Below are 27,408 nucleotides of genomic sequence, written 5' to 3'. Positions count from 1 at the left end.
TTTTTGTCACTCCCGGACATTCAAATCTAAGTAAATATCAGAATTATATCTTCATTGGATAATATTTCATTGAATCCACTAGTTTACACTTATTCTTTATAATACTTTACATTTCTGTATGTTAAATCTAGACACTTGATTTAAGGTATTTCTGGAACAATTGCCATTGATGAAATGGGTGACAGAATTGCTGATTTTGACTTTCTAGATATGACGGATCCTGTTTCAAAAAGCTTCAATGTACGTATATTTTAAGTGTTACCATTACCTTAATATCTCTTAAATATGGATGCAATAAATATGTTTTTCAAACCTGACTGCAATAAACTTCCAAATAACAATTCGAAAATAGTTAAAGAAGTCGATATAGAGTCGTTTTGGAATACTTAATCTGTGCAACTCTTTTCCTCAACTTTTGTTCTCAATGTGGTAATTTTTCATTTTTGTTTATAATTTATTTTTCCTTTCATTTTATTATTACATTTTGTTGTCAACAGATCGTTGGGGCGTTTAGGGGTTTTACCCAAAAATACGAGGCCGTTGCTGGGATCGAAATTCTTTGGCCGAACGGATTGCCTGTTGACATCCCCGTGTGTGGGTTTGAAAATGAACTTTGTATCTCAGGTAGCTATTTTTCTAATGAAAAATGTTTTACATACAACAACTGTATTTGTCCAATGTCATCAGTAAAATGTTGCCGATTTCATGATTGTTGGCGGCTAGACATTATATAACCTGTGGATTTTACAATCGAGACCCATCAACAGATAAGAGGTCATTAGGGCCAATAAAAGTAGACAAACATGTTAAAGGAAAAACATCAAACGAACGAAAAGGTAAAAGACAAACGTCAACTGGAATACATTGTAAAAGTGGCTATGATTTGTTATATCTTTCTGAACAGACCGACAATTTTTAGATAGTTAAGAATTGTAGAGATACTGTTTAATTTGAAAAGTGATTTGAGATCAGTTATACTATTATAAAAAAAGGACAACCTCGTCTAGGTGGAATATCTGGTATTATAGCAATTTCGATTAATGATAGGTCTAAATCCGAATTTTCTAGTAGTTTTTGAAGTGGTTTTCCAAAAGACGGGATCAATTTCTTGTTTCGTCCAAAAAGCTGTGTATACTTTGGACAAAGTACTGATTGGAGAGGTGGGTTTTCTGGGTTAGATTTTAACTGGTAAGCAAACTGTAGACATAATACACCACAGCATCCCGCCCGGTCACATTATACTGACAACGGGTGAACCAATTGTTACCATTCCCCTAAATTCTGAATGTAAATCAGGGAATAACAACTACCATTTTTAAGGACTTTGGTATGTCCCGGCCTGGGGACAGTACCCATTGCCTTCATCACCTGGGCGAACGCTCAACATAATGGTCAAACGTGAGATGCTGCCAAGCAAGGCGCCAGGAATTAAAAGGAAGGTAGAAGTAGAAAGAAATATTAAGATCCCAAATATTGAGATATTCTTTAAAGTTTTGTTGCGAATGCTCTGTAGAACAGATAAAGAATCAGAATAGATTATTGACTTCGGTACACCACTTGATTCAATGTGTTCGGTTTTTACTGTTTCATGGAGTGTAAAGTCAACTTCGGGCGAAGTCAAAAGCCATGGAGGAACATCAATTGGTTCAAATGATTGAATAACATCAACATTTATTTTGGCGTTTTCCAAGATAGATTTAATGCAAATACCAAAGGTTGGAATACACTTCGGTTTGTTTTGAAATAAAGTTTCATAATTTGGATTGAATACAAGTGAATAGGATGGATTATTTTGAAGGATTTGATTTTAATTGGATTGTATACTGCAATAACAGTTTCTCTCGACGATTATATAGTGATGGTTCGTTTGCTTCCACGTAGATAATATTTCCTATCGAATATAACGCCTAGGAATACACCGCAAGCAATGTTTCGGTAACGCAAATTCTGCAAATAAACAAAAAAACAGAAGACGACGTTTTAATTTAACATAACAAGTACTAGTAATAATAATAATAATAAAAATATACAGCATTTATATAGCGCCCTATATAATTTGTAAAATTACTCTAAGGCACTTTACAACATATGGATAATAGTTATGGTTATAATTGTGAAAACAAACAAACAAACAAATGACATAGTACGTGTACGCTCGCTATTACTACATGTACATGACACTGTATTTAATGTGTTGTCGGAGACCCTAAGGATAACATGTTTTTGAGACCTCTGCTGAGGAAAATATTGATGACTCTTAAATCAAAATATTTGTTATAGCTCTACGCTTTTTTTAATGTTGTACTTCAGAGTGCCATCTTTACAGATTTATTGAATGCAAAACGTTTCAACTATTCATCGTGAACAAATTGTATCCAGATTAGTAATGCATATTTGGAATATTTATCATTTAATATTGAAATAAATATAACATTAGTTTGATAAAATAAATGCCCTTAGTATAATGTAACTGTATGTGTATTAACAAACAAATAACCTATTTAGCTTGTGTAAATATTAATTATTCCATAATTCATATTTTATATCAATATTCAGATTTTGATTGCTATGTAAACTTTATCTTTACAAGTTTGCACGTTCGAAACCTCTCCGTCTATATGCCATAAAAACAATACGTAATTCTATTTGTATCGTCTTACTTAAGCTGAAAGCGATGACTCCAAGTTGGTTCTTCCGTTGACTCTATCATTAGGAGGGGTGCTTTTGTTAGGAATTGTTGCGGCCATCTTCACTTACAGGTACGACTTATCAACACAAATGTACGCACACACGTACACACATTACTATCTTTTGTTAATTTGAAAAACAAAACTAGCATTTATAAGCGCAGTTATATTCTAAATGCATTCAATGAATTGAAATATAATATGATTTTTTCCGTTATCTTTCCGCTGACAATACAAATAACTTGCACAATGTATTTTCTGTCTTTTCTTTTCTTCATAGCTGTTCTATTGTGATTTACCCCATTCATCTAATTATCCTACTATAGAAATGTTTTTTTTGGTTGTTTTCAAGAAAACTTAAATTTGAAATGGAAAGTGTAAAAACGCCGTGGTTGGTTACATGGGTCGACGTGGTTTTGTCCAAAGCAGATAGGAGAGGAGGATCATTTCTATCGAAGTCAAGGCTCTCTATGGCTTCTGCGGTAAGAACGAAAACAACATTATTTTAAAATGGAGTATTCTCCATTCATAAATATTTTATAAAATCTAATTTGTTACATTTTGAATACTTGATGTTATGTAGTAAGTGTTGAATCTTTTTGAGTAAATAATAATCAATAAGGAGCTACATGAAAAGGGTTTGATCGGTAAGTTTTGTTTAAGCAGCTTCTGTATCAAAAGGTTACCTTGAATTAATGCCATAAAATGACGCTTGGTGTTATAAACGAACAAATCACTGCATGTTATTTACTCAAATGATAAGAAAGTTGACATAACAGTTACATATAACTTTTGGAAAAATAATTGGAAAATTGAAACAATAAGAAAGGTAAAATAAATTAAATATCGTACAAGGAAAAAAGGAAGAGCCATGTAATGTTTTAATGTTGTATTCTTTGTTGCGGTATTTAAAATGATTGATGATGAATTCGAGGGAATTAATTAGAAAACAGTTTTTTAATTCGTTCCAATTACCCCTTGGACCAAATACAACTCGAGCGATACTTCTATGTGAAAGGTAAAACACATGTACTTATATATCTCTATTGGATCATGTGATTCATATTGATAACGTTATTGTAATAATTGCATAGGAAACGTAGTTCGTTGAGCCTCAAAAATCCAGCCAAAGTGGCCTGTAGAAAGAACATGTTACATTTAAATGACGTCACTTATCGCATAAAAGTGACGTCATGTTTTCAAACGTCAGCCAACATGACTGACTGAACATTAAACAAAAACATTTCAGAATCATGATTTAGAAAAAACATAGTTTTTAAACTGCATTTCACCGGGTGCTCTTATCGTTACCTGACTTTGGTTGTCCAACTAGATAACGTATGGCGTGAATAGTTACATTCCCCCTTAATAACAACGAACCGTCTTTAATGTGTATCATAAAAGTGTTGAGACCATGAACAATTTTCGAGGTCCTCAAAATGTCTTAAACTTATGCAAGGTTCAAGGTGAACGGATACTTTGAGATATCGGGGTTCGTATTAAAGAAGTTTGAGTGTGCTGTAAAAAATATATAATTGTTCTTAACAGGACACAGATGTTTCCCATCAACAGCTGTTTACTTCGGTTGGGAATTGTATGGGGAACGTCGTTGCCATAAGGAAATTGTCTATCCCAACCGTGGAGCTCAACAAGACAACATTACTGGAATTCCACAAGGTAAAAAGTACATACCATACCTATTGTATATAGCTGCTTTTCCGTGCTCGGGGTAGAAACATACATCATCAAATTGATTTGAATCGATTTGATCCTTCTTCCTGAATATACATACTGTGTTTAAATAAAGCGTGTATTGTCCATCTTATTTTGCCAAGAAGAAAAGCAATAGTTGTTAAAAATGAGAATTTCTCTTTTAACAAATGAAACTCTCAATGAGAAACGAATATCTCAAAAGTGAAGCTAGTTTTATTGATGCATCTTCTTTATAGAAAATCAAAAGAAAACTTTTGAGTGGAGCTCTCCTTTAATTATATCATTGAGTTACGATACTAATTTCAAATCTATAAATATTGCATTTCATTGATGATAACCTAACTTTTGAGACTAATGAATCTAGTTTGTGAATACTTTATAGGTACATGTATCATAGGTAATGTAGGTATAGGTTAATTATTAATTAAATTGATTTTGCCAGAAATTTGAATTTACCACCTGTCAGCTTTTACTAGGCTACATAAACATACATACATGTACATGCCATAAAGTTTGCTCAACATGTCCGGAGCGGTTACAAGTAGGTCGAGTGTTCACTCTATTTTACGGTTTTCCTCCTAGTTATACAGTGTGCAGCACCAGAACCTAGTCCGATTCGTCGGAGCATGCTTGGAGCCTGAGAATTGTGCTATACTTATGGAGTACTGCTCTAGAGGCAGTCTGCAGGTACGATTCACTTCATACACGATATATGTTAATGCTGCCTTGGCCAGTATTGATAAAGATATCTTCATTTTTTACCTATAGTGGTTCACTTATTACAGCAATTGATTAACATGTGTAAGTATCTGCCGGTCATATCGACAAAACAGATATTTAATAAATTCAATATGTGTGACGTGATTTTCTGCGTACTATGTGTATGGGGAGATAGACGGTTTTTAACTGAAACATTTTCGTTCAAAACAATTTTGAACACAATCGTGGAGATAAATGTACAGTATTTTCATTTTCTTCACTATAAAAAAACGTCTATTTGAACACATTTAAAGTATCACATCTATCTCTTGTGTAATATTGAGAAGTAAAGCATGTATGCAGAAAACTTAGGCTTACCAAGTTTCAATCAATGAGAAACACACATATACTGATATTGAAATAACTATTGCCAATATCCTCAATTTTAGAAAAATCACATCGTGTCTTCCCTTATCATGTAAAGAAGTTAACTTCTTTTGCAGGACATTATAGAAAATGATGACATCAACCTCGATTGGACGTTTAGATATTCTCTCATCTGGGACATTCTTAAGGTAAATGATATGATAATTCTTCACGACTCCTTAACATATAAGAAATATAAGTTCTTCACGACACAGCAACACAGCGAGGTCACGTTTACTAGGACCCTCTGCAGTCACCACAGATGACCTATTGCAATATTCAGGCTTTACAAAACGGCGTGGTCATACAGGATCCATTGAAGTCTTAATGGTCAATTTACACAATCAGCTCTGACATGTCCATACGACAGCCTCCATGGCCCATCAAATCAATAATAAAAAAAGGTTTAAATGATTGGTTTGGTTCAATTTTGTTCAACGGCATATTAACAGGTAAGGTCATTTAAGGACGTGCCTCCATGTGTGTAGTGTATCCGTGCTTGCGTGTGTGTATGCAGGAGATACGGTATGTTGTTGTGCTTGCCTCCTTGTGATAGTGCGGATCTGATGCTGACTTTATAGTGCTATCTCACTGAAACGCCATGCCGATGTGCTTGCCTCCTTGTGATAGTGCGGATCTGATGCCGACTTTATAGTGCTAGCCCTGCAGGTAGGGCGTAAGAATTGTACCTGCTGCCCCCAATTGCATGATCGTAAGAGGCGACTAAATTTGGGACCTTATCTCTTCTCTCCTTTCTAAATAACTTTCTTCTTCCTAATGTCTCCCTTGACAATGCCTCACTTTTGGCCATTTGTTGAGCGTTCGCCCCTGTGAGGAAGGCTTTGGGTTCTGTCCCCTGGCCGAGACATACCAAAGTCTTTAAAAATGGTAGTTTCTACTCCTGCTTAACGCTCAGCAAATTAGGAGTGGGACGACTGGTTCGCCCGTTGTCAGTATAATGTGACCGGGTGGGGCGTCCTGCTGGGTGTCTTCGGCAGTATGTTTCAGTGAGGTAGCACTATAAAGTCGGCATCAGTTCCGCGCTATTACAAGAAGACAAACACGAACATATCGCAGCCTCCCAAAATACACACACATACACTACACGCATGCATCTTGCACACAGGGGAGGCCGTCCTTAAATGACCTTAGCTGTTAATAGGACGTTAAACAAAATCAAACAAACAAACAAACAAACAAACAAACTTTATAGTGCTATCTCACTGAAACGCCATGCCGAAGGCACCAAGCAAATCATTCTGCCCGGTCACATTATATTGACAACGGGTGAACCAGTTGTTGCCATTTTCCGTTATGCTGAACGTTAGGCAGGGAATAACAACTACCATGTTTAAGGACTTTCGTATGTATCGGCCTGGGGACAGAACCTTTTGCCTTCCTCATCTTTGGAAACGGTCAACCTTCAAGCAAAAAATGAGGTGTTGCCAAACAAGTCACTAGGAAACTAGAAAATGCCCCTAAGACATAAATGCCCACGCTCATGGATGGGACGGGACCCGATGTGACGGGGCGGAACACAACACTATATGCCCCACCCCCACCCCATTTTATGGCGGGGGCATAATAGAAGGTTGTTAGAAGTAGAAAGAGAGATATACAGATCCAAAATATTGCAATGGGCGCTGCAGATTTATTTTGGTCGCTTTTCTGCAGGTAGGGCGTAAGAATTGTACCTGTTCTGTTACCAGGGAGCTAAACCCATTCTTGACAGGCTAACATGTACAGTCACTGTAATGCTGTGTAACAGGCATTGTAAAATTGAACACAATCCTAATTAATTTGATGAGTAATTTATATACATAGTTCCTTATTCCATACGAGGGTTCCGGATATATTTCGTTCCGTAATATTGATTAACCAATTGTACCAGATCGCACATTTGTGTGGAGAGAAGCGTACCACGTGGTGAACGATTGTTAAATCGCACAGTTGTGAGCACCATGAGTGGACGATGTGTGGACGAGGTGTGCACGATGTATGCACGATGTGCGCACACTAGTTTTGGTGCATTGTGCCATCACACAATTCTAATATATTGTTAATCACAGTATATTCGTGTTATAGTTTATTTAGCAATGTATAACAATAAAAGTAATGTAGTTATTGATAGCAATTAATAGAGGAATGATACATGAAAAAAACCCTCAAAAGATTGAACTACGCCATTTTTCTAATATGAAAACACGGAAATTAATTTCGTGCAAACATTTCGCAATTATAGGTTTTGTTTTGTAAATTGATCCCACATTGCCCGCAACCCTGTACATTCTAAACTGAATTGGTATACCAGTGTGCGTTTGCTTTCGACGTTGTTTTTTTATTCTACTTTACGATATACATTAAAAATATATTTCTCGCTCACACTTTGCTTTTTTAACATTTTAACTAATGTTTATCCTCCAGGGAATGCAGTACATCGAAAACAGTCCACTAAAATACCATGGCCGACTGAGCAGTACCAACTGTGTGATTGACAGTCGGTTTATGTTGAAGTTGACAGATTTTGGCATCCCTAGTGTATATTTCGCAGAACGCCAAGCTGTCCTTAAAAACCAGGACATAAATTACTACAGTGAGTTTTAATTTTCAAAAGCATATTAGTTTTTGATACTGATTTGTACACCATATATTTTGATAATGATTTCCACACCATATATTTTAAATACAGTGCTAAAAGTATGTTATGGTTTAGCACTAATTCATTTTGAGATGAATAATTATCACAATCGTATTAAAATCAAATCACCAGTGTATTCCATTTTGATAGAAAAAGAAAAAAACTATTCATTTGATATCAACACAAACTGATGTACTAGGTTTTAACATGAACTTATTTACTTGATATTAACATTAACTAATTTACCTGATAACAACAGGAACTGTTCCGACGTGAATTGGTCCTGGTTCACCTGCCCGGCCACGTGACTTATTTTCAAATATTTAAATGATTTGAAATGCATCAACAATATATATTGTTCAACGTCGCGAGAATTTTAATTGTGAAATGAATACTCGAAGTTCAGAATTACTCTGTAGTGACAATGGAAACATTCTTCATTTTACATATACCTTTGGGTTTCAAAATCGGGACAGGTAGTCAACAAAACATTAAATGTAAATAAATGTATGTGCATGTAAACATTTCAAAAGCCATTTGCCTTTGTAAAGGTTAACTGGCATCGACAATGCTAAAAATAAATGCATTTTTAGCAGTTACAAACAATAGTGCTTTAGGCTTTCATGACAGACGACGTTTAGTTAAGGTTGTACACATTTTTGCACGGTAGCAAGGAGAAATGACAATGACAAATTACACAATTAGTGATTTTAACTTTTCGGTCGCACTGTCCTTCGGTATTTTGTATCATTCTGGACATACAATTTTTTGTTATTCATGTTTCAATTAAATTGAACGGGTATATAATATTTGAAAAGTAAGATATTTGTATTTCGATTTGATATGTTTCCACATCTCATGTACACGAATTGCATAAGAAATAGTAATGTATGGTGCTCTAGTGTAGTACTAATATAGGACTGATCTGTCGATATATGAATGCTTTTGATATTTTGTTACTTTTGTTCAACAACAATCATCGTAAACGAACGTGGAAATATATATCTGTATGAGGGTTTCATGTTTTATCTCCCTAGAGCTGTTGTGGACTGCTCCAGAAATTCTCAGAGAAGATGCAGCCAAACTGAACAGTCTCGGCCAACATGTATACCAGAAGGGGGATGTATACGGATTCGGTATTATTCTACAGGAAATTGCCACGAGAAGTACACCGTACAGTGATATGAACTTAAACGCAGATGGTAAGTATAGAGGTTCACGGATGTATAGAGATTTAGAAAAAAACAAAGGTTTTTGTTCATGATTAATTCACTTCGTCACCTACTGCTAAGATTAACCAGCAAACATCTTTACCTTGGACACGTCATTCTAAAATTGTATTTGTACTGTTTCATGGCCTAACAACAATGCGAGTCATTTAGGGCCAAATAACACGTTAAAAAGGGCAATCACAAAAATAAATATATCAAACTAGAAACTCGTTCAATGTTGAAATATTGTTACACCTATTAAAAGTTTAACAGGTGTAACGATGTATCAAAATTGAACGAATTGGTTGTAAATCATGTCAGATCTAATCATAATGATCAATTGAGTTAAAAATAATCACATATTGATTGATCAGAAACTGTACTCAATAAACTTTTCATACACGATACATTATAGAATCTGTCACGTTTCTGTTTGAAATCGGTGCATTCAATCATAAAATGTTTGACTGTAAATGGCTAATGACAATAAAGTAGCTCTTCTTTATGTAAAATGCTACTGTGTGATGAAGGTATGGCCTATGCGTAGTCGCGAGAGGACAACCTCCTCTCAATGGCCCGCTCCACCCACTTTCCGCACATGAATCTACGTTAGGTTGAACTGCGTTTCAGATATGAAAGGTCTGGTTTCGACCCCGGGTTTTTGTGTAGAATCAATATGTGTTTCCGTTTTATTTCATGTCTAGACTCCTGATGCTAACGCCCTTTTTCATTTAGTATGTTGTTGTTGTATTAAACACTAGAAATGAGGTACAGCTACATGCATTCATTTATAATTATAGTTTATTATTATTATCTATTTGATAGAGCTCATGTTATATGATACTATCCCTTAAATTTTGTTTAAAAAATATCAAATATAGTTCCAATGTAAGACTGTCAATATTATGCCAATGTTCAACTTTAAACAGACCGTCGTCAACGTATAGTGGAATTATCTCTATTGTTTTGCCTGCAGCAGGACAGAGATCCTTAAATGATGTTAAACCATTTTTGGTGCACATTGTACGTTGTTTCGGCATTCGTTTTCATGTATCAGTTTTGAATTTGGATTTAACCATGTATACTGAGGTTTCGTTTTTGATTTATTTCTCGATAGATTTTAAACCACCAGGTTAAAGTTGAGTATTGAAATGAATCTAATACACATTTATGATATTATTCAACAAAGTACCGTTAAAAAATAGTCAATTATGATTGGTTGTACATCTTTGTGAAAGTTTGCACGGAACTGATTTTCATAACAACGCTTATACTAAAAATATATTGCATTCCTTATCTTCACGTTAATAAAACCCAAACGTTTATTAAAGCTCACGCTGGTTCTTTTGGTCCATTGAAACGATCTGATCACACTATTTTACGAATTGATGGAACACCCATGTTTGGAGGGCATAATGGTCGATTTTATGATTAACAGTTCTGTCAGAAATCGAACTTTAATCGGAACCATTCGGGAATTTCAGTCGTAATTCGAAATTTACGTCACTCAATGATTGGTCCCTAATTTCGGTGAAAAAAAATGAAAGTTTTCAATCGGTAAACGTTCACGTGTACCGTATCTTTCCAAGAACATTTTTGGTGTGTAGGTTTATACAGTATAAGGTCTGATCAACAGAAATGTATACCTGATGGAATATTACTAAAAAAAATATCTTTCCTCTATGGCAGATATCATACATCGAGTGATAACCGTGTCAACAATCCCATTCCGGCCTAATGTTTCTGGGACTGACTGCAGTAATGAACTGCTGAAACTGATAGAGATATGCTGGGACGAAACAGCAAACGATCGACCGACGTTTGATGGTATAGCATTAGGATTTAAAAAGATCAATTCGTAAGTGTGTAATGATGATTTATAGTTTTGTATGCATGATTATGCTTAAGGTACACCTTCACTGAAATTGCCATACCTAAAAATGTCAACAGTGTGCATAGGCGATTATGGGCCAGTATTGGTCTCGGCTGTAAGTACGTTCTAGAACTGATTGAAATTCTTCTAATTGAGTGTAAATATGTTTGTGAGAAAGTAAAATAAGATATATTTGGATTAAATTATATTGTCGAAGCTGTTTAAATCTTGCAAGAAATGAACAGAAATGTACAAGTATTAATGATTTTTTTAATAAATAAATCCCTTTTATAATTTGTTGATCTGAAAAATATATATATCATATGTCGAAATTTGATTAACGCGTAAGGAGCAGTTTAGTAAATGTTGTGTATTAAAACAATATCAAAAATAACAATTAATGAAACATTTTGTGACATAGATCATAAAATCAATCTGGTTTATGTCATCGGAACAACTTTTAAAAATCTTAAAATAATTTTTTTTTTCAGTATTACATTTTTGTGTGTTCAGAAGCATATTAATCATGATTCGAGAATCGAAAGAAGTAGAATAAAATATTTTCTTATGAGTACATAATTTTATTCTTAAAATGTTGTTTTTTTGAAAGTGCAAACTCAAGTAATATCATGAACAACCTGCTGAAACGCATGGAGCAATACGCGGATAATCTAGAGAGTCTGGTACAGGAGCGGACTGACGCCTACCTCGAGGAGAAGAAAAAGGCAGTAGAACTGCTTCATAGACTTTTGCCAGCGTGAGTAGATTAAGAACAACTCACAATGTTCAATAATATTTGAAACTTAAAGAAATTTTCTAAGTATGTGATTACTTGAAGTATTTGAGCATACCGTTTGAAGTATAAGACAAAACCGGATGTGTAAGTATAACAGCAATAATACACCTGTCTTCGACAGACGCCACGGGTGTTCAATAGAAGCACTATGGGGGTGTAACATGGTTTACAGATTTTCTACTCTGTGCTAGGAATGTTCTTTTTGTACTTGGAACATTTATAAATGTATCTGGCAAAGAAGTCAATTAATTTTATTTAATTTCATCAAATCTGTATGGGATTTCTCGCCTTTGTACAAAGTTGTTTTTGTGGTACATAATTATTGATCAGAAGATTAAAAATCATAGTTTTTTTTTTGAACTTCTGGTGTCAATTTTGTAGAGTTTATTACATTCAAATATTTTAATTTGTTTAGGAATTTTCTTGTTGTTAATATCTTTATGTACTATTTCTGTTTTATTCTATTGAAGGTCTGTGGCTGACCAGCTCGAGGCCGGTAAGAACGTACTTCCCGAGACCTACGACTGTGTAACCATTTACTTCAGTGATATTGTTGGCTTCACAAATATAGCATCCGACAGCACCCCGATGCAGGTAAAGTTTACCACTAGATATATGAAGTAAGGAAGCACTTGTTTTTAACATTTATTATGTCCATGCAGAAAACTTAAGTGAACGGTTTTTTTTAACGTTTGATCAAAACGTAAAACAAAAAGTTGCTACTCAAAATTAAATAAATCAACTAGAAGATTTACAAGCAATTACAATTAACTACATTCAGGGTATCATGTTAGCTTCACTACCCATACAACCGGGTAAAACTCCATATGCTTCTTTATTATTTATCCCTAATATCATGTTCTATCTTTCATTCTTAATAGTTTCCTATGTACATATTTAGAATATCGCTGTAAAGGTATACATGTATTATAAGCACTGCTTGTTATGATCGATGAGAATGACTATGTATAAGTACATTATTACAAGTTTGCCAATCATCACAATCAAATGTCTTTTGTAATTGTATATATTAATTGACATGAATAAAATACGGTTTAAACTAAAATAAAATCACTGCATCATGTAGCAGCATCGTACTTTGAGAACTCTTTAATAGTACCTATGTTTGAAATCTAAATTCACGGAGTAATTGTTCAGAAACAACAGGTATGAAGTGAAAGGTGCCTAAAACTCAATCATATCGTCATGCGTTTAAAAACCCTTTGTGTTTCAACAGATACAATGGTATCCTTGCGCAAATCAATGCGCATTATCCCAAACACTATTTGTTTGTAGCGATAGATGTTTAGTCATTAAGTTGCGTCATAAAAACACTTTGTGTCACAGTTTTTCAGATTTTTATCAATCAGCTGAACTCCTCAATTTTAAATGTTGTTCAATGATAAGTTTTCAAAATTTTGGATTTAAAATAAATCAATATATTGGTAACAGTTTTGGCTTGGTTCAAAATATAAGTAACACAAAACGATCTAAATGGCTTCGAGCCACGAAAAAAATTACTCACGAACATTTCATTTAATACAGTAAGTAAGCATAATGTACTTGCCAATAAACGCATAGATTTGAATAATTGTCGTTTTTACCTTGCAGTTATTGAACCATTTTCAATTATTTCAGGTTATAACATTGCTAAATGAGCTGTACACACACTTTGACAGGGTAATTGATAAATTGGATGTTTACAAGGTACGTATAGCCATTAACGTCGAACCCCTTAATTCATTGCCAGCTATGTATTTACAAAGAATGTAAGGTCATTCATCATCTTTAGCTTACAGTTCTGGTTTATATAGGAGCGGGGGTATTCGTTAGCTTTTGGCTTACAGTTCTAGTTTTATTTCCAACTTCCTATCAGACAGAGTATTTCGGGTACGGAACGGAACAACATTTTCGAACGTGTATGAGCAGGAAATGGGCGTCCCACAGGGAAGCATTCTTTCTGTAACACTTTTTGGGCTGAACAAAAATAGTATTGTCAAAACATTAACTCCATCTGTAGAAGGTTCACTGTAAGTGGATGGCTTTCTTATATGCTACCGATCAAAAAATTTGAATACTATCGAAAGACAGCTACAACAATCTTTAAATAAACTCCGATCTGGGCTGATGGAAACGGTTTCGAATTATCCAAATTAAAAACGGTGTGCATGTATTTTTGTCAATTACTTAAAACCCATGACGATTCCAAACTCACCCATAACAGCCAACCTATTCCTGTAGTAGAAAAGATTAAATTCCTAGGCGTTATATTCGATAGAAAATTATCGTTCCTTCCTCATATCAAGTACCTTAAAGCTAAATGCATTAAGGCACATAACCTTTTAAAGGTAATCTCCCCTACCGACTGAGGCGCTGATAAGAAAGTATTGCCAAGAATCTATAGAGCACTTATAAGATCTAAACTTGATGGTGGATCCATTGTTTACGGATCCGCAAGAGAGTCGTACCTTAAATTGGTGGATACCGTTAATCTCTAGGATCTAAGACTCGCACATGGAGCATTCAAAACCACGCCAGTCTCTAGTCTCTACGTGGAAGCAAACGAACCATCACTTTATAATCGTCGAGAGAAACTTTCATTGCAGTATACAATTCAATTAAAATCAAATCCTTCAAATCCATCATATTCACTCGTATTCAATCCAAATGATGAAACTTTATTTCAAAACAAACCAAAGTGTATTCCAACCTTTAATATTCGCATTAAATACTTCTTAGAAAACGCAAAAATAAGTGTTGATGCTATATTCAATCATTTGAAACAATTGGTATTCCTCCATGGTATTTTACTTCGCCCGAGGTTGACTTTACACTCCATGAAACAGTAAAATCTGACACTAAAATTTATGTCTTTCGTTTATCCTTTTCGAAATTGCAGTTGAAATATAAGGTCTTTAAATCATTTCACACCGATGGTCCGAAAGACGATCATAAAGTCGCCGCAGCCATAGTTGCAACAGATGCCTCTTTTGGATGCCGGTTACCAAATGATACATCAATATATTCTGCAGAAGGCCACGCTATCTATCTGACCCTTTAACACAATAAATCAAGTGGTGTGCCAAAGTCAATAATCTATTCTGAATCTTCATCAGTTCTACAGAGTATTCACAACAAAACTTTAAAAGAATATCTCAATTGGGAAAATATTACCATTATTACATAGTATTGCCTCAATAGTGAAATTATTATATTATGCTGGGTTCCCAGACATTTGGGAATACCTGGTAATGAAACGGCAGATTGCTCCCACCTTTTGATATTAAACTTCATTTTACAGATTTTAAACCGTTAATAACAATTTTTTTTTAGGTCAAAGTGGCAAAATATTTGGAATCAATGCGTAGACAATAAATTACATTGTGTCAAACCAAAAATCGGTGAATGGTATCCAAGCTATAGAGAAAACCGCCGAGACGAGGTTGTCTTTTCTTATTTATTGAAAACCGAAGACCAGCCTCAATGCATAACATGTCACGAACCATTTACAGTAACACTTGATATTAGATTGCATTGACCTTCAGCCAACAAGAGAATTTTTTTATGATAATATAACAGACCTCAAATCACTTTTCTAAAAAGTCAGTATCTCTACAATTTATAACTATTTAAAAACTGTCGGTCTGTTCAGAAAGATATAAATAAATCATAGCCACTTTTTCAATATATATTCAAGTTTAAGATTGTCTTTTACCTTTTTGTTCTTTTGATGTTTTTCCTTTAACATGTTTTGTCTCTGTATTGGCCCTAATGACCTATTATGTGTTGAAGGGCCGTTAAGAATACAATTAAAATAAAATTTATATAATAATCCGAATTTTTTGACCATAACGACTTTTCTGTGTACATGTTGACTAAATTAGATGATCTGACCACACAGGCTCTTTGTACAAGGTTTACTTGCCGAAATATACACAATTGAAGTTCCAATCTAATCCGCCCTGCTCCTTCCAGTCGCCATTTGTAAATAGGACCTAATCTCGAGCTGATGCGCGTTTGAAAGAGTCAGTATTGCAAAGCTTCTAAACGATAATGCCCAGAACATACTCTCTAAGTATAATGATTTTGATAAATTTAATATCAATTGTTTAATATATTTCTTTTGTATCATTTTCATTAATTAATAAATAAAGACAAATTGATTTTTTCCCCGTCAAACCTTTTTCGTTTATACTTTAAACTATCTTTAACTAATAAATTTCAAGATTTTGTGACATCATGTATTGAAAAATTGCATTTTTTTACGTAACCGGAAGTGCACGTGGTACGGGAACGTGACCCGGAAATAACTCACAAAAAATCAGGACGGTAATAAAAAACAGATGTGTGTCGAACATTAACAGATTAATACCGTATGTACATTGTATTGAGACATTGGTGTGTTAGAATACAACACAAGGTAAGACTCATTTAATCCATTGTTATCACATGAAGTAATAACTAACATTAATGCGAAAATATCAGCATTAAATGTTAGCGATCGCGCAGACCTACTTTCATTTTACAGTTTACATACATGTGTACATGTCGGCATCAACAGTATACCTTAACTTGTGTACTTCATCGTGCCTAAGATTATACAAAGGCGCATTAAGCTTATGTGTGTTTTTTTTGTGAAAGGGAGCTATAGGCAAACGAATGCAAATAACAAATACTACTCATTACGGTCAAACGGTATCGCATATCAGCTCTGTGTGTTAGGCACTGGCCAGGTAAAACTCCGGACACTCATCAAATTGTTATTTACCTGTTCTGTTACCTTGGAGCCAAACCCATTCTTGACAGCCTAACGGTCGCTGTAATACTGTGCAACACGCATTGTGAAATTGTATAATCTTGATTATCGCATACAAGCCTTCCGTATTTTTGTCATTTCGTAATTTTGATCTACAAATGATACGAAATCGCACAGTTGTGCGGAGAGAAGCGCACAACGGGGCGAACGATTGCTAAATCGCACAGTTGTGCGCACCATGTGAGGACGATGTGCGGACGGTGTGTGAACGATGTATGCACGGTGTGCGCACGCTATTTTTGGTGCGTTGTGCGGTCCCACAACTGTAAAACATTGTAACAGTGTAAAGGCAAACAACAAATTTTTATCATAAGATACATACGTTGAAAGGATTAAGATAAAGAGGCGAAATAATCATGCTGAACAAAACTTGGCACTAAAACAACTTAAAAAGCAGTCCAGAGGGCAGGTGATTGGGACAGCCCCTACCTAACATCCCTCTGGGTACTGCTGTACACAACTGTTTTCTTTAAACATAGCATTTATTTGTAACCTGGAGCACGGGTTTGGTAGCCGTTAATATTAAAAGACGATTTTAGTATTGATGCTGCTTGTGACGCCAGTAATGTATTTTTCGCTAACCTTAAAGCGTCGTTATCCAAAGAGAAGAATACTACGAATTGAAAAGTGTGAATTGCCTACAGTTCGTGTCAAAAGTCAAAAACGTTCCTCTCACGTTCTTTCTCGTCACCTGGATGTTGGTAAATTAGAACAGCTGGTCTCGCAGACGCTTAAACTATGTACACAAAAGTTATACCACAGTATTGTATTGTCTCAGTATGGCTACGAATGCGTTCCAGGTCAGGTAATAGAGCATCAAATGTATTAAATTCAAATATAGCATCACTTCACGACAATCATGGATTCATATGGGTACAAAGTTATCAAAATAACATTCATACAGTGCATGCAAGCTGAAATTAACAAATCATTTGTTTAAAATTACAAGTCATCATTTCCATGAAATTATCCAAATCTTTACGTCAAAATAAACTTCAGGTTTGGTTTAGTATTGTTTAATGTACGTCCTGTCAACAGCTATACATGGTCATTTAAGGACGGCCTCCCCAATTTGCAAGATCCATGCTTGTGGTGAGTGTGTGCATAATTAATTTGTGTTTTGGGAGTCTGTGGCATGTTCATGTTTGTCTCCTTGTGATAGCGCAGAACTGATGTAGACTGTATAGTGTAATGTCACTGGTGCATACTGCTGAAGACACATCTTCTTGAATTTGGTGTACAGATATATCTTGAATTGACAGATCTGTCAGATCAGGACAAATTACTTAAATTGAGGTCTACATGAAGAGTTATGTCCCTTCACTCTCTTTTGCCAGAATACACGATTCAAACAATTTTCTACTTGAGTTATCGAACAATGTACATGAGATGGGGGTCTACTACTTGGGGACATTGAACAGACCAAAATAGATCTTCTGCCCATTGCAACACACTTGGGATCTTAAAACTTTCCTTTATTTCTTCACTGTTCTGCCTTTCTGTGCTTTGTCGTGCCGCCTGCGAAGCATGGCGAACACTTAAGGATCACCGTCATCACACGTTGTCGTTGACGGAAGCAGTCACATTTAAGTTTCCAGACTTTTCCCCCCACCATTTACCATATCAATTTGTAACTTGTATGTGGCTTAATCATAATAGATTACAGATCAAGTTCGAACCACGCGCAAATATTTTATTTTTTTGCTGGAGTTACATGTATGACCCTTTGCACATTGGAGTTTCTCATAATTAACTGTTTGCCATACTTTGTTCGTTACCGCTTGCCACTTAGTATGTGGCTTTATCATAATGGATTACAGTTCGAGTCCAAACCCTGTGTCAATATTGCATTCGTTGCTCCAGTTAATGCCCTTTGCACATAAGAAATATCATAATTAATTGTTTTCCAGGACTTCTTTTCGCTACCACTTGCAACATCAGTTTGTTACTTAATATGTGGCTTTGTCATAATGGATTACAGTTTGAGTTCGAACCCTGTGTTAATATTCCATTTTTGGCTGGAGTTATGGCCCTTTGCAATAATCAAAATTAACTTCTTTTTTTAACTTATTTTCGCTACCGCTTGCCATATAAATTTGAAACTTTGTTTTTGACTTTATCATAATGGATTACAGAGTTTGAATCATGTATTAATATTCCATTTTTGACTGGAGTTATGGCCGTTTTTACATAAGAAATTCTCATCATTAACTGTTTACCATATTATTTGTAACTTATTATACATGTATAATGGATTATAGTTGGAGTTATAATCCTGTGTCAATGTTCTATTTTTTCTGGAGTCATAGTCCTTTGCACATAGGAAATTCTTGTTTTTAACTCTATTTTTTTTTTGGCGACCACTTGCTACATCAATATGTAACTTGATGCTTGACTTTTTCTTCAATGATGGATTACAGTTTTGAGTTTGATCCTCATGTCAAATTTTATCTATTGCTGGAGGCATCACACAGGCACATGCAATACGTACCATGCACTCATGATACCATCCACATATGACCCCAGATGTTGTGTAAACGTTAAGCTCCCTCAACCAACTAACAAGCAATTGAAAGCATAATGCTTTTCATATCGTGACCATGATATTTCAAAATTACACCTTTTAATTGTGTGGGTGTCGGCAACACATCCACTTCCTTCGAATTGTTGTTTACTTCTATAGGTGTCTCCCAGACCCCCGTCCTCATACAAATGTATGACCCTGGCTGTTGCGAGGACATAAATCACCTACTAGAGAACATCCTTTTAAGTCATTCTGTATGGCATGATGATGTTTTCAAACCAATGGTCTGGAGCATAACTTGTTCAAGAAGACTGAATGCCGTTTAACAGGGGGTCTCTCTTATAATACTCTGGCTCCCTAGGGGTAGTGATAATAAATACTCTGGCTCCCTAGGGGGAGTGGGTGGGTCCCATAGGGGGATTCTCCAATTTAATAACACATTTTGTTGATAGGACCCATGCATATCTTCAGTAATCAGGTTTTCCGTCTGTCTGTCCTATCTGTTTTTAGCTTGGTTGGATTGCTTTCAGACTTTATCCAGTGCTTTTTTTGAAGAAAGTGCTTGCTTTGAATAGTTTTTCATGCCCGGCGGTCAAAGGTCAATATCACTGTTACCATGAATAGAAAATTAGTTTTGGCACAATATTTCAAATTCTATTGGGATAATTACACTCAGACGTTATCAAGTGCTACCTAGGAGAAAGTGCCTGCTTTGGCGCTTTGGTGGTGAAATGTTAAGGTCATTGTTACTTTAGAAAGTATTTACTTAGGATAGAAATTGTAGCTTTGTGGGCATCGATGTCAAAGTTCAAGGTTAATATTACTATAAATAAAAAAACACTTCATGCACAGTATTTGGAGCTCTTTTGTGCCGTATGCACTCAGACTTTATCCAGTGTAATAAAATGTTTGCTGAAGCCTTGGAATAGCTTTTCAGCCTTGGATATCAAAGGTCAAGGTCACTTACTATAAATAAAACATCAGTTTCTGAAGAAAGTGCCTGCATGGGATAACTTTTCAGGTCCAGTGGTCAAAGGTCAATGGGTCACTATAAATAGGTCAAAGGTCAATGGGTCACTACAAATCGAAAAATCTGTTTTTAAATGCACTAATGCACGATATCTTGATTTATCTTGGGCTGATTACACTCTGACTTTATCCAGTGCTTCCTAAAAGAAATTGCCTGCTTGGGATAACTTTCAAGGGCCGGGGGTTAGGTTTCTATTACTATTACTATATGAATAGAAAATAAGTTTATAAAATGCACTATATATATATATATTGAGTTCTGTATGGCTTATTACACTCAATACTTTATCCAGTGCTTGCTTTCATTAGTGTTTGATACATGTATACCTAACCACAGTGTCTTTAAATCTTCAATAAACATAATTATGGAGAATAGTCACGGCGGCTTTTAATATATAGATATATAAATCTTATTACCGGTTAGCTTGAAATAATAACAATAATATTCATCACATTTGGCTTTAGTGTTGTTGTTTACTGGATAAAGGCTCCTTTTAGGTACAGCCTCCATTATTTTTCTGCACAATTGTATTGTTTAATCTATTTCATATATTATTATTGATCTAAAAACGCAAAATTATCGAAAAATACATAAGTCTCAAATCTTTAAATATATAATTAAGCGTGACATACTATTTTTTCAGCATATAAAAATCATAATTGTGATGTGTAAATAATGCATACAATGAATGTATAATTTTATATACCTGAAGGTCGAAACGATAGGAGACGCATATATGGTAGTGTCAGGATTACCTACGAGGAACGGCAATCTGCATGCAATTAATATTGCAAAGATGGCGCTTGAAATCCGGCAAACTGTCAAGACCTTCACAATCAAACACCTTCCAGATACTAGTCTGAATATACGGATCGGCCTTCACTCAGGTAATTCAAAATAATGAAATTAATATGAAAACTAAAAAGTGTTTTATATAAAGGTAAGGACTGTTGTATCAATACAAGGGATGATCTGTTCTATTTTACGTGATATATGTACCTGTGGGGAAAAAAATAAACGGTGAAAATGTATAGGATGTAAGAATACAAAGGATGATAGCAGTAATACTTAGGTATGTTACATGTAAGTTACATGTGTTGTATTAAAACTATGAATGCCTGGTAATGAGTGCTGTATTAGTTGTAGGGATTGTTAGTAAAACGTTTTGTTTTGAGATACAAGAAAAAGTAATTAATACGAATAGATATAGAGTTTATGTAGGTAAGGAGTGTTGTATTAGTTGTAGGGATTGTAAGTAAGATAGTTTGTTTCAATTCTTGGGATAATAGTATTGGATTGTTGTACTTATACTAGGGATATTAATTGATAAGGTAGGGAATGTTGTAATAATTGTAGGGATTGTACGTGTGATGTTCTGATGATTTACTAGATAATAGGATAGGTGTGGTATTAAAACGATGGATATGAGGTTATTAGATAAGGAGTGATGTATTAATACTTAGGGTGGGGAGTAAATAATTGCTGTGTCAATATTAGGGTTTGTGAGTAGGGAATGTTGTATTGAGACTCAATAAAATAGGTTAAGAGTATTGTATTTAAACTAGGAATAATATGTTACAATGTAGGAGTACTGTATTAATAATAGGGATAACACGTATAAGGCTTATTGCATTATCAGGTTAATTCGATGTATCATGCATCGTCGAACATCATATGCTTTATTTCTACATTTGACTTCACATATAACGTTAAGATTAAATAAGGTAAGTGGTTGTAATATTAGAAATTTTATTTTTTTCTTCTTATTTTACAACAGCTACTGTGATGATGCTAGTTTGTAAACGTTTTATTGAATTACTCTTGTTAGAATGAATGGTTTTGTGCAGAGGTACATAATACTCCGAGGAAATTGTTAAATACAAATAAATGACACATTGAGATTTAACTACCATGCATAATAGTTTACTGACTACAATACTATCTAGATACAGTATGTTAATATAAATACTAGGAGGTACAAGTAATGGAAGATATGTTTTGGCTTAAGATTAAGAACCTATAGAAGCATCAAATATATGAAATGTTTCCATGTTTGCAGGGTCGGTTGTGGCTGGAGTAGTTGGACTGACCATGCCTCGGTACTGTCTGTTTGGGGATACCGTCAATACAGCGTCACGTATGGAGTCTACGTCAGAAGGTATTATAACGCCACATTTTCTATGGAGAAAAAAACATGATAATTATATACTGTAAAAGCATATATTTTCGTTGGGGTTAAAATTCGTTGTTTTTGTTTTGGGACAAATTCGTTGGGATAATATTTCGTGGAATCAATATTTTAAAACCCTGTTTTTTTTGTATATTTTTTTTGACACCTGCACAATTAGAGAATAGGTTCGGTTAATTGTACATCCCTCGAGTTGATCACCTGTCCACTCCAGGTGAATTTTTCAAACCTCGCTTCACCTCAGTCTGTGGAAAACAATTGATCGACCATCGCTCGATGGTCATATAATTTAGTCTAAACAAACATGTGTGGTAGTTAATAGCTATCTAAAATGGAAATGATTAGGCCTAACGACATTTCGTAACACGAACTCTGATCAGAAAACGAGCATGCATTTCATAAATATGTACGGTTACCTTGGCACATCATGTGAGAAAATCCTGCCGATTTCAATGAAAATATTACTCCAGAAGGACAACGTGTGTTTTAATCATTAAAGAACTAGTTTCTCTATTGCATTAGAAATTTATTTCCCCGTGTCTCCATTGAAAAAGTATCAAAATCAGGGCATGCCGTCCTGACAGCATGGTGCCGGAGTTCGATCCTTTAACGTTATTGTCGTAAACAACTGAAGACGACTGCTTTATTTACACTATTGGATTATTATTATTATTATTAAAAGGGAATATTTAGTGTTTTTTGTTATTGTTTCTATACAAGTTGATTTCACCGCACGATTAAGGTAATTATAAGACCGGGCGAGATAAACTCACTCGATAGGAATCGGTCAAATTCATCATGCTCTATAGTCAACATACAATATGAACAAAGAGCGATGTAGGGTCCTTCCTGTGTTACAAATATAACGTTTGATTGACATGCTATTGTTATTAGTGTTTCCTCTGTGCCTGTGACGATAATTACAACGTTTATCATGACTTGTGTCTAAATGTAAATACAGTATGGGTTTGTAATTAAATCAATCTTTTAGTTTATATTTCGTGTGCTTAAAATTTCGTTGGGATTATGTTTCGTGGTTTTTATAAAACCACGAAATATACGAATTTAAATCCCCAACGAAATATTATGCTTTTACAGCAGACGCCCATAACCCGATATCAGGCTATTTTTGAATAAATGTACTATTTTTTACATTTGTTTTATATTCTGTGATTTGACGCTATGGTATTCATTTTATATTGATCATGCATGTGTGTTGACGCTATGGTATTTGTTTTTTATATTGATCATGCATGTGTGTTGACGCTATGGTATTTGTTTTTTGTATTGACATTGTGTGTTGAGTCCATGATATTGCTTATTCTATTGATCCTGTGTCGAATATGTCATGTTTGTTTCTTATTGATTCTGTGTGTTGACGCGTTGGTGTTTGCTTATTTTTACTTTTTTTTGTATTGACGCTATTATATTTGTCAAGATCATGTATATTGGCGCTATGGTATTGGTTTCCAATCTGAATATTTGGCTTTGGTTTATGGCGCTTTCTCTTTGTTGTTTTCGTTGTGTAGAAAGACATATTTGATTTTAATCATCCATAATGTGCTTGCTCTGTGTTATTTACTTGCTAGCTGACCCTTCTCTTCTCCACTATCAATGCATCTAATATATAAATGCCTTCCCAACCTTATCGCGTTGAATTAACAATTGACAAAATGATTATGTTTTTACCTTTCTTTCTTATCTCTGCAATTTATTATCGCCTAAACTTGTTTTTTTTTCCAGACAAGTTAGCGTGTACATGTTGATGTCTATTTGCCACAAGGAAATAAGCAATTATGATATTTTTAATCCTTTTATTAATTTGTAACATGCAGTTAATATTTATTGGACGTGTTTATTGCAGCGATGTGCATTCAAATATCCTCTTCGACCCGAAAAATTCTGGAAACCTTCAACGAATACGAAATAGATGAAAGAGGAGAGGTCGAAATCAAGGTTAGATTTAATGTAATTTTTTGTTAAGTTTCTTAACTCGATAACAATTGCATTTTTAATGATTTAGCAAGCAGGCCTTAATGCCCACTTATGTGTATTGATTTAAAAACTTATTTGCTCCATTTCTGTTTTAAACGTTTTTAGTGATCCGCTAAAAAGACTTCATGTAACTGGCTGAACATTGAGGATTCTAAATTTATCTGACACCTTATTAAAAACCTGTTTTTCCTTACGTCAATACAACGCTTGGTAGGATAAAACGCACCGTACAGCTGGACCTAAGCGATATGTTTGGAACCATTCAGACAATTTGTTTAATAAGATATGAATAGTCTAACAGGCTGTGTAAACACTTGAAAGGGAATAAAGGATCTAAATACAATCTACGTTTAGATAGAGGTGGTAAATTGAAAGAATCACAGATTTCTTCATAAGATGAAACACGACAGTCAAGCTTTGCTTTAAAGCATAAAAATGTAGGAAATATTTTCTGAACTACTTCTAATTCATGTGCTTAAATAGTCCGATATGGACACCATATTTCTCAAGTATATTCTAGTTTGCTTCTGACCATACTAAAAAACCAGAACGGATGGCAGATCTAAATACATTCTACGTTTAGATAGAGGTGGTAAATTAAAAGAATCACAGATTTTCATAAGATGAAACATGACTGACAGCCAAGCTTTGCTTTAGAGCATAGAAATGTAAGAAATATTTTCTGAACTACTTCTAATTCATATGCCAAAGTAGTCCGATATCTCAAGCATATTCTAGTTTGCTTCTGACCATACTAATATATAAAGAACGTATGACAGATGTATCAGTAAAATTTCTACATGTACGTTTCAGGAAGCCAAATGTTTGCATTGCCTTGGATACAACCTTTTTTTAACGTGAAAATTAAAATTAAAGATTGATGACATTCATACGCCAAAGTCTTTCACACAATTTTCACTCTTCAATTTTTTAACTCCCATGGTGTTCTTAACATCTTTGAACTTTTTTTTATTTTTTAAAAGGAATTTGACAACATTTCGTCACATTCACTGACAGACTCCTGTCAGCACACCATGTGTACACCTGGTCAACATCTGGCTGAATAAGTTTATAGTCAGAAGCTTTTCCTGCCGATTTGTATATTTTACCATCATCTGCGAATAACACGACTTTTGAAATCTCCACAACAGATTGATGGTCATTGATAAACATTTAACAGCTTTGGTCCGATTATAGAACCCAGAGGTACACCGGAAGTGACATTACACCAATCGGAAGTTACCTCATTTACTGTTACACACTGAAGCCTGTCACTCAAGTAACTCGTGAACCATTAAAACAGATTACCATTAACATAATATGATGACAGTTTGTGTACTTATAATTAATGATTAACTCAAAAGCTTGAGTGCGCTTCCTTCTTTTCTTCAAACGATTTTGTAATGAAATATGTAAGACAAGCAATGTTTGTATTGGTTGACATAAACAATGTTGTTTATAAACTATCAAAGGGTCCATCAAATCAAATTTGTCTTTCATTTACGAGTTTTTCAAAAACTTTTGATAAGATAGGCAACATGGACACTTGTCTATATTCGGAAACGTCATTCCTTTTACATGTACCAGCCTTCAAAATTGACATCTTATGAACACCGTTCGATTGCCCGTCTCTAGGTACGTGTACGTATGCATTGAATTTTTCGAACAGCACAACACGTCCAAAATGTACCTTATACCCATTGTGCTATTCGAAAATAAAACTACTTGATATATCTAGAAGCCAATCCGAACAATTGCTCCACTCCGAATGGCTCATCAACGTCCGGAAACACCACAATGACTATACTCAACAAAGCGGCACACAGTGTGATCAACACGGTCGCCATCTTGAAATAAAAGTTGATGATGATACTTTATAGGAACTGACAAATGATGATGTCTTCACGAACGCGAAACATATATTGTGTTGAGCCTTTAACACAGACTATGTTCCTCACAACCACGTACGAGTTGTATTCGAAAACTTACAATTTATGTTTAAATGCAATTAAGATTGTTAACTTTTTTTATAATTTATCCTTTTGAAATATAGTCGTGATTTTTGTTTTTGGGTTGGGGAAAGGGAAGGTAAAATATGTTATTGTTTTATGGCTAACGGATATAATGCGATACAAAACTCCGTTCTCTGGAATATATGCATTTTTCCCATTTTTTTATTGCCATGTCGTTATGTGGAGACTGTAAAACAGATATAATCCGGATATATATATTCATTTATTTGCAAAAAAATATAAATTTATTCCATAAAATGTATTAGTTCAGAAAAAAACTTTTATTGTTTGTCATCTTTGATCGGCAAAGCCCTGCATTTGGAAAGGACGAAATTTCCAGGAAGTTACTCCTCGTTTCCTTTTCAGGGGAAGGGACTGATGCGAACGTCTTGGCTGATCGGTACAAAAGAAGCGGACGAAGAAATTGCCTTTCCAGATCCTGATACTTTAGCGAAATAAACACTAAAAAGGTGCTCTGCGGAAAGGGATGATACTCAAGAGACTGTAATACTTGTTTGAGATGAACCCTGAACGTGTATTTCGTTATCTGAATTGATGTAATAAATGAAACTGTAGTATTCGAAAATCTCTCTTTTCCGTCCAAACATTATTATATCTACTTGTGTGGTTTAATAAAGACAACGTAATGAAAAATCCTAACAAATCATATCGCATAACTTATCTTTTTAAGACATTGTGAAATTGAGCAAAACAAATTGTAGTATGTTTTTCTACTATACTACTAGAACATTTTAGGATAAATTTTAGATTTGGATCCATGGGAACACAAATACTCAAAA

At 34.7% G+C, this 27,408-nt stretch overlaps 1 protein-coding gene across 1 annotated transcript in view; it reads left to right on the top strand.

Annotated features, from left to right (window-relative positions):
• LOC110447160 (atrial natriuretic peptide receptor 1-like) overlaps positions 1-27,208 on the top strand; it is a 38,071-nt gene extending 10,863 nt beyond the window's left edge. Inside the window, exons 6-22 of the mRNA XM_021492665.1 lie at positions 146-240; positions 498-624; positions 2,666-2,726; positions 3,040-3,186; positions 4,241-4,364; positions 4,983-5,087; positions 5,603-5,674; positions 7,950-8,118; positions 9,201-9,365; positions 11,064-11,232; positions 11,858-12,004; positions 12,514-12,637; positions 13,682-13,750; positions 21,126-21,300; positions 22,473-22,571; positions 24,466-24,557; positions 26,975-27,208. Coding sequence (XP_021348340.1) covers positions 146-240; positions 498-624; positions 2,666-2,726; positions 3,040-3,186; positions 4,241-4,364; positions 4,983-5,087; positions 5,603-5,674; positions 7,950-8,118; positions 9,201-9,365; positions 11,064-11,232; positions 11,858-12,004; positions 12,514-12,637; positions 13,682-13,750; positions 21,126-21,300; positions 22,473-22,571; positions 24,466-24,557; positions 26,975-27,067 — 2,033 coding nt within the window. The 3' untranslated portion in view covers positions 27,068-27,208. The remainder of the gene's footprint in view (positions 1-145; positions 241-497; positions 625-2,665; positions 2,727-3,039; positions 3,187-4,240; positions 4,365-4,982; positions 5,088-5,602; positions 5,675-7,949; positions 8,119-9,200; positions 9,366-11,063; positions 11,233-11,857; positions 12,005-12,513; positions 12,638-13,681; positions 13,751-21,125; positions 21,301-22,472; positions 22,572-24,465; positions 24,558-26,974) is intronic.
• The last annotated feature ends 200 nt before the right edge of the window (positions 27,209-27,408 follow it).

The sequence above is a fragment of the Mizuhopecten yessoensis genome, unplaced genomic scaffold, assembly GCF_002113885.1.
Source record: "Mizuhopecten yessoensis strain PY_sf001 unplaced genomic scaffold, ASM211388v2 scaffold371, whole genome shotgun sequence".
In the NCBI taxonomy this organism is placed as follows: Eukaryota; Metazoa; Mollusca; class Bivalvia; order Pectinida; family Pectinidae; genus Mizuhopecten; species Mizuhopecten yessoensis.
This window is presented reverse-complemented; position numbering and strand designations above follow the sequence as displayed.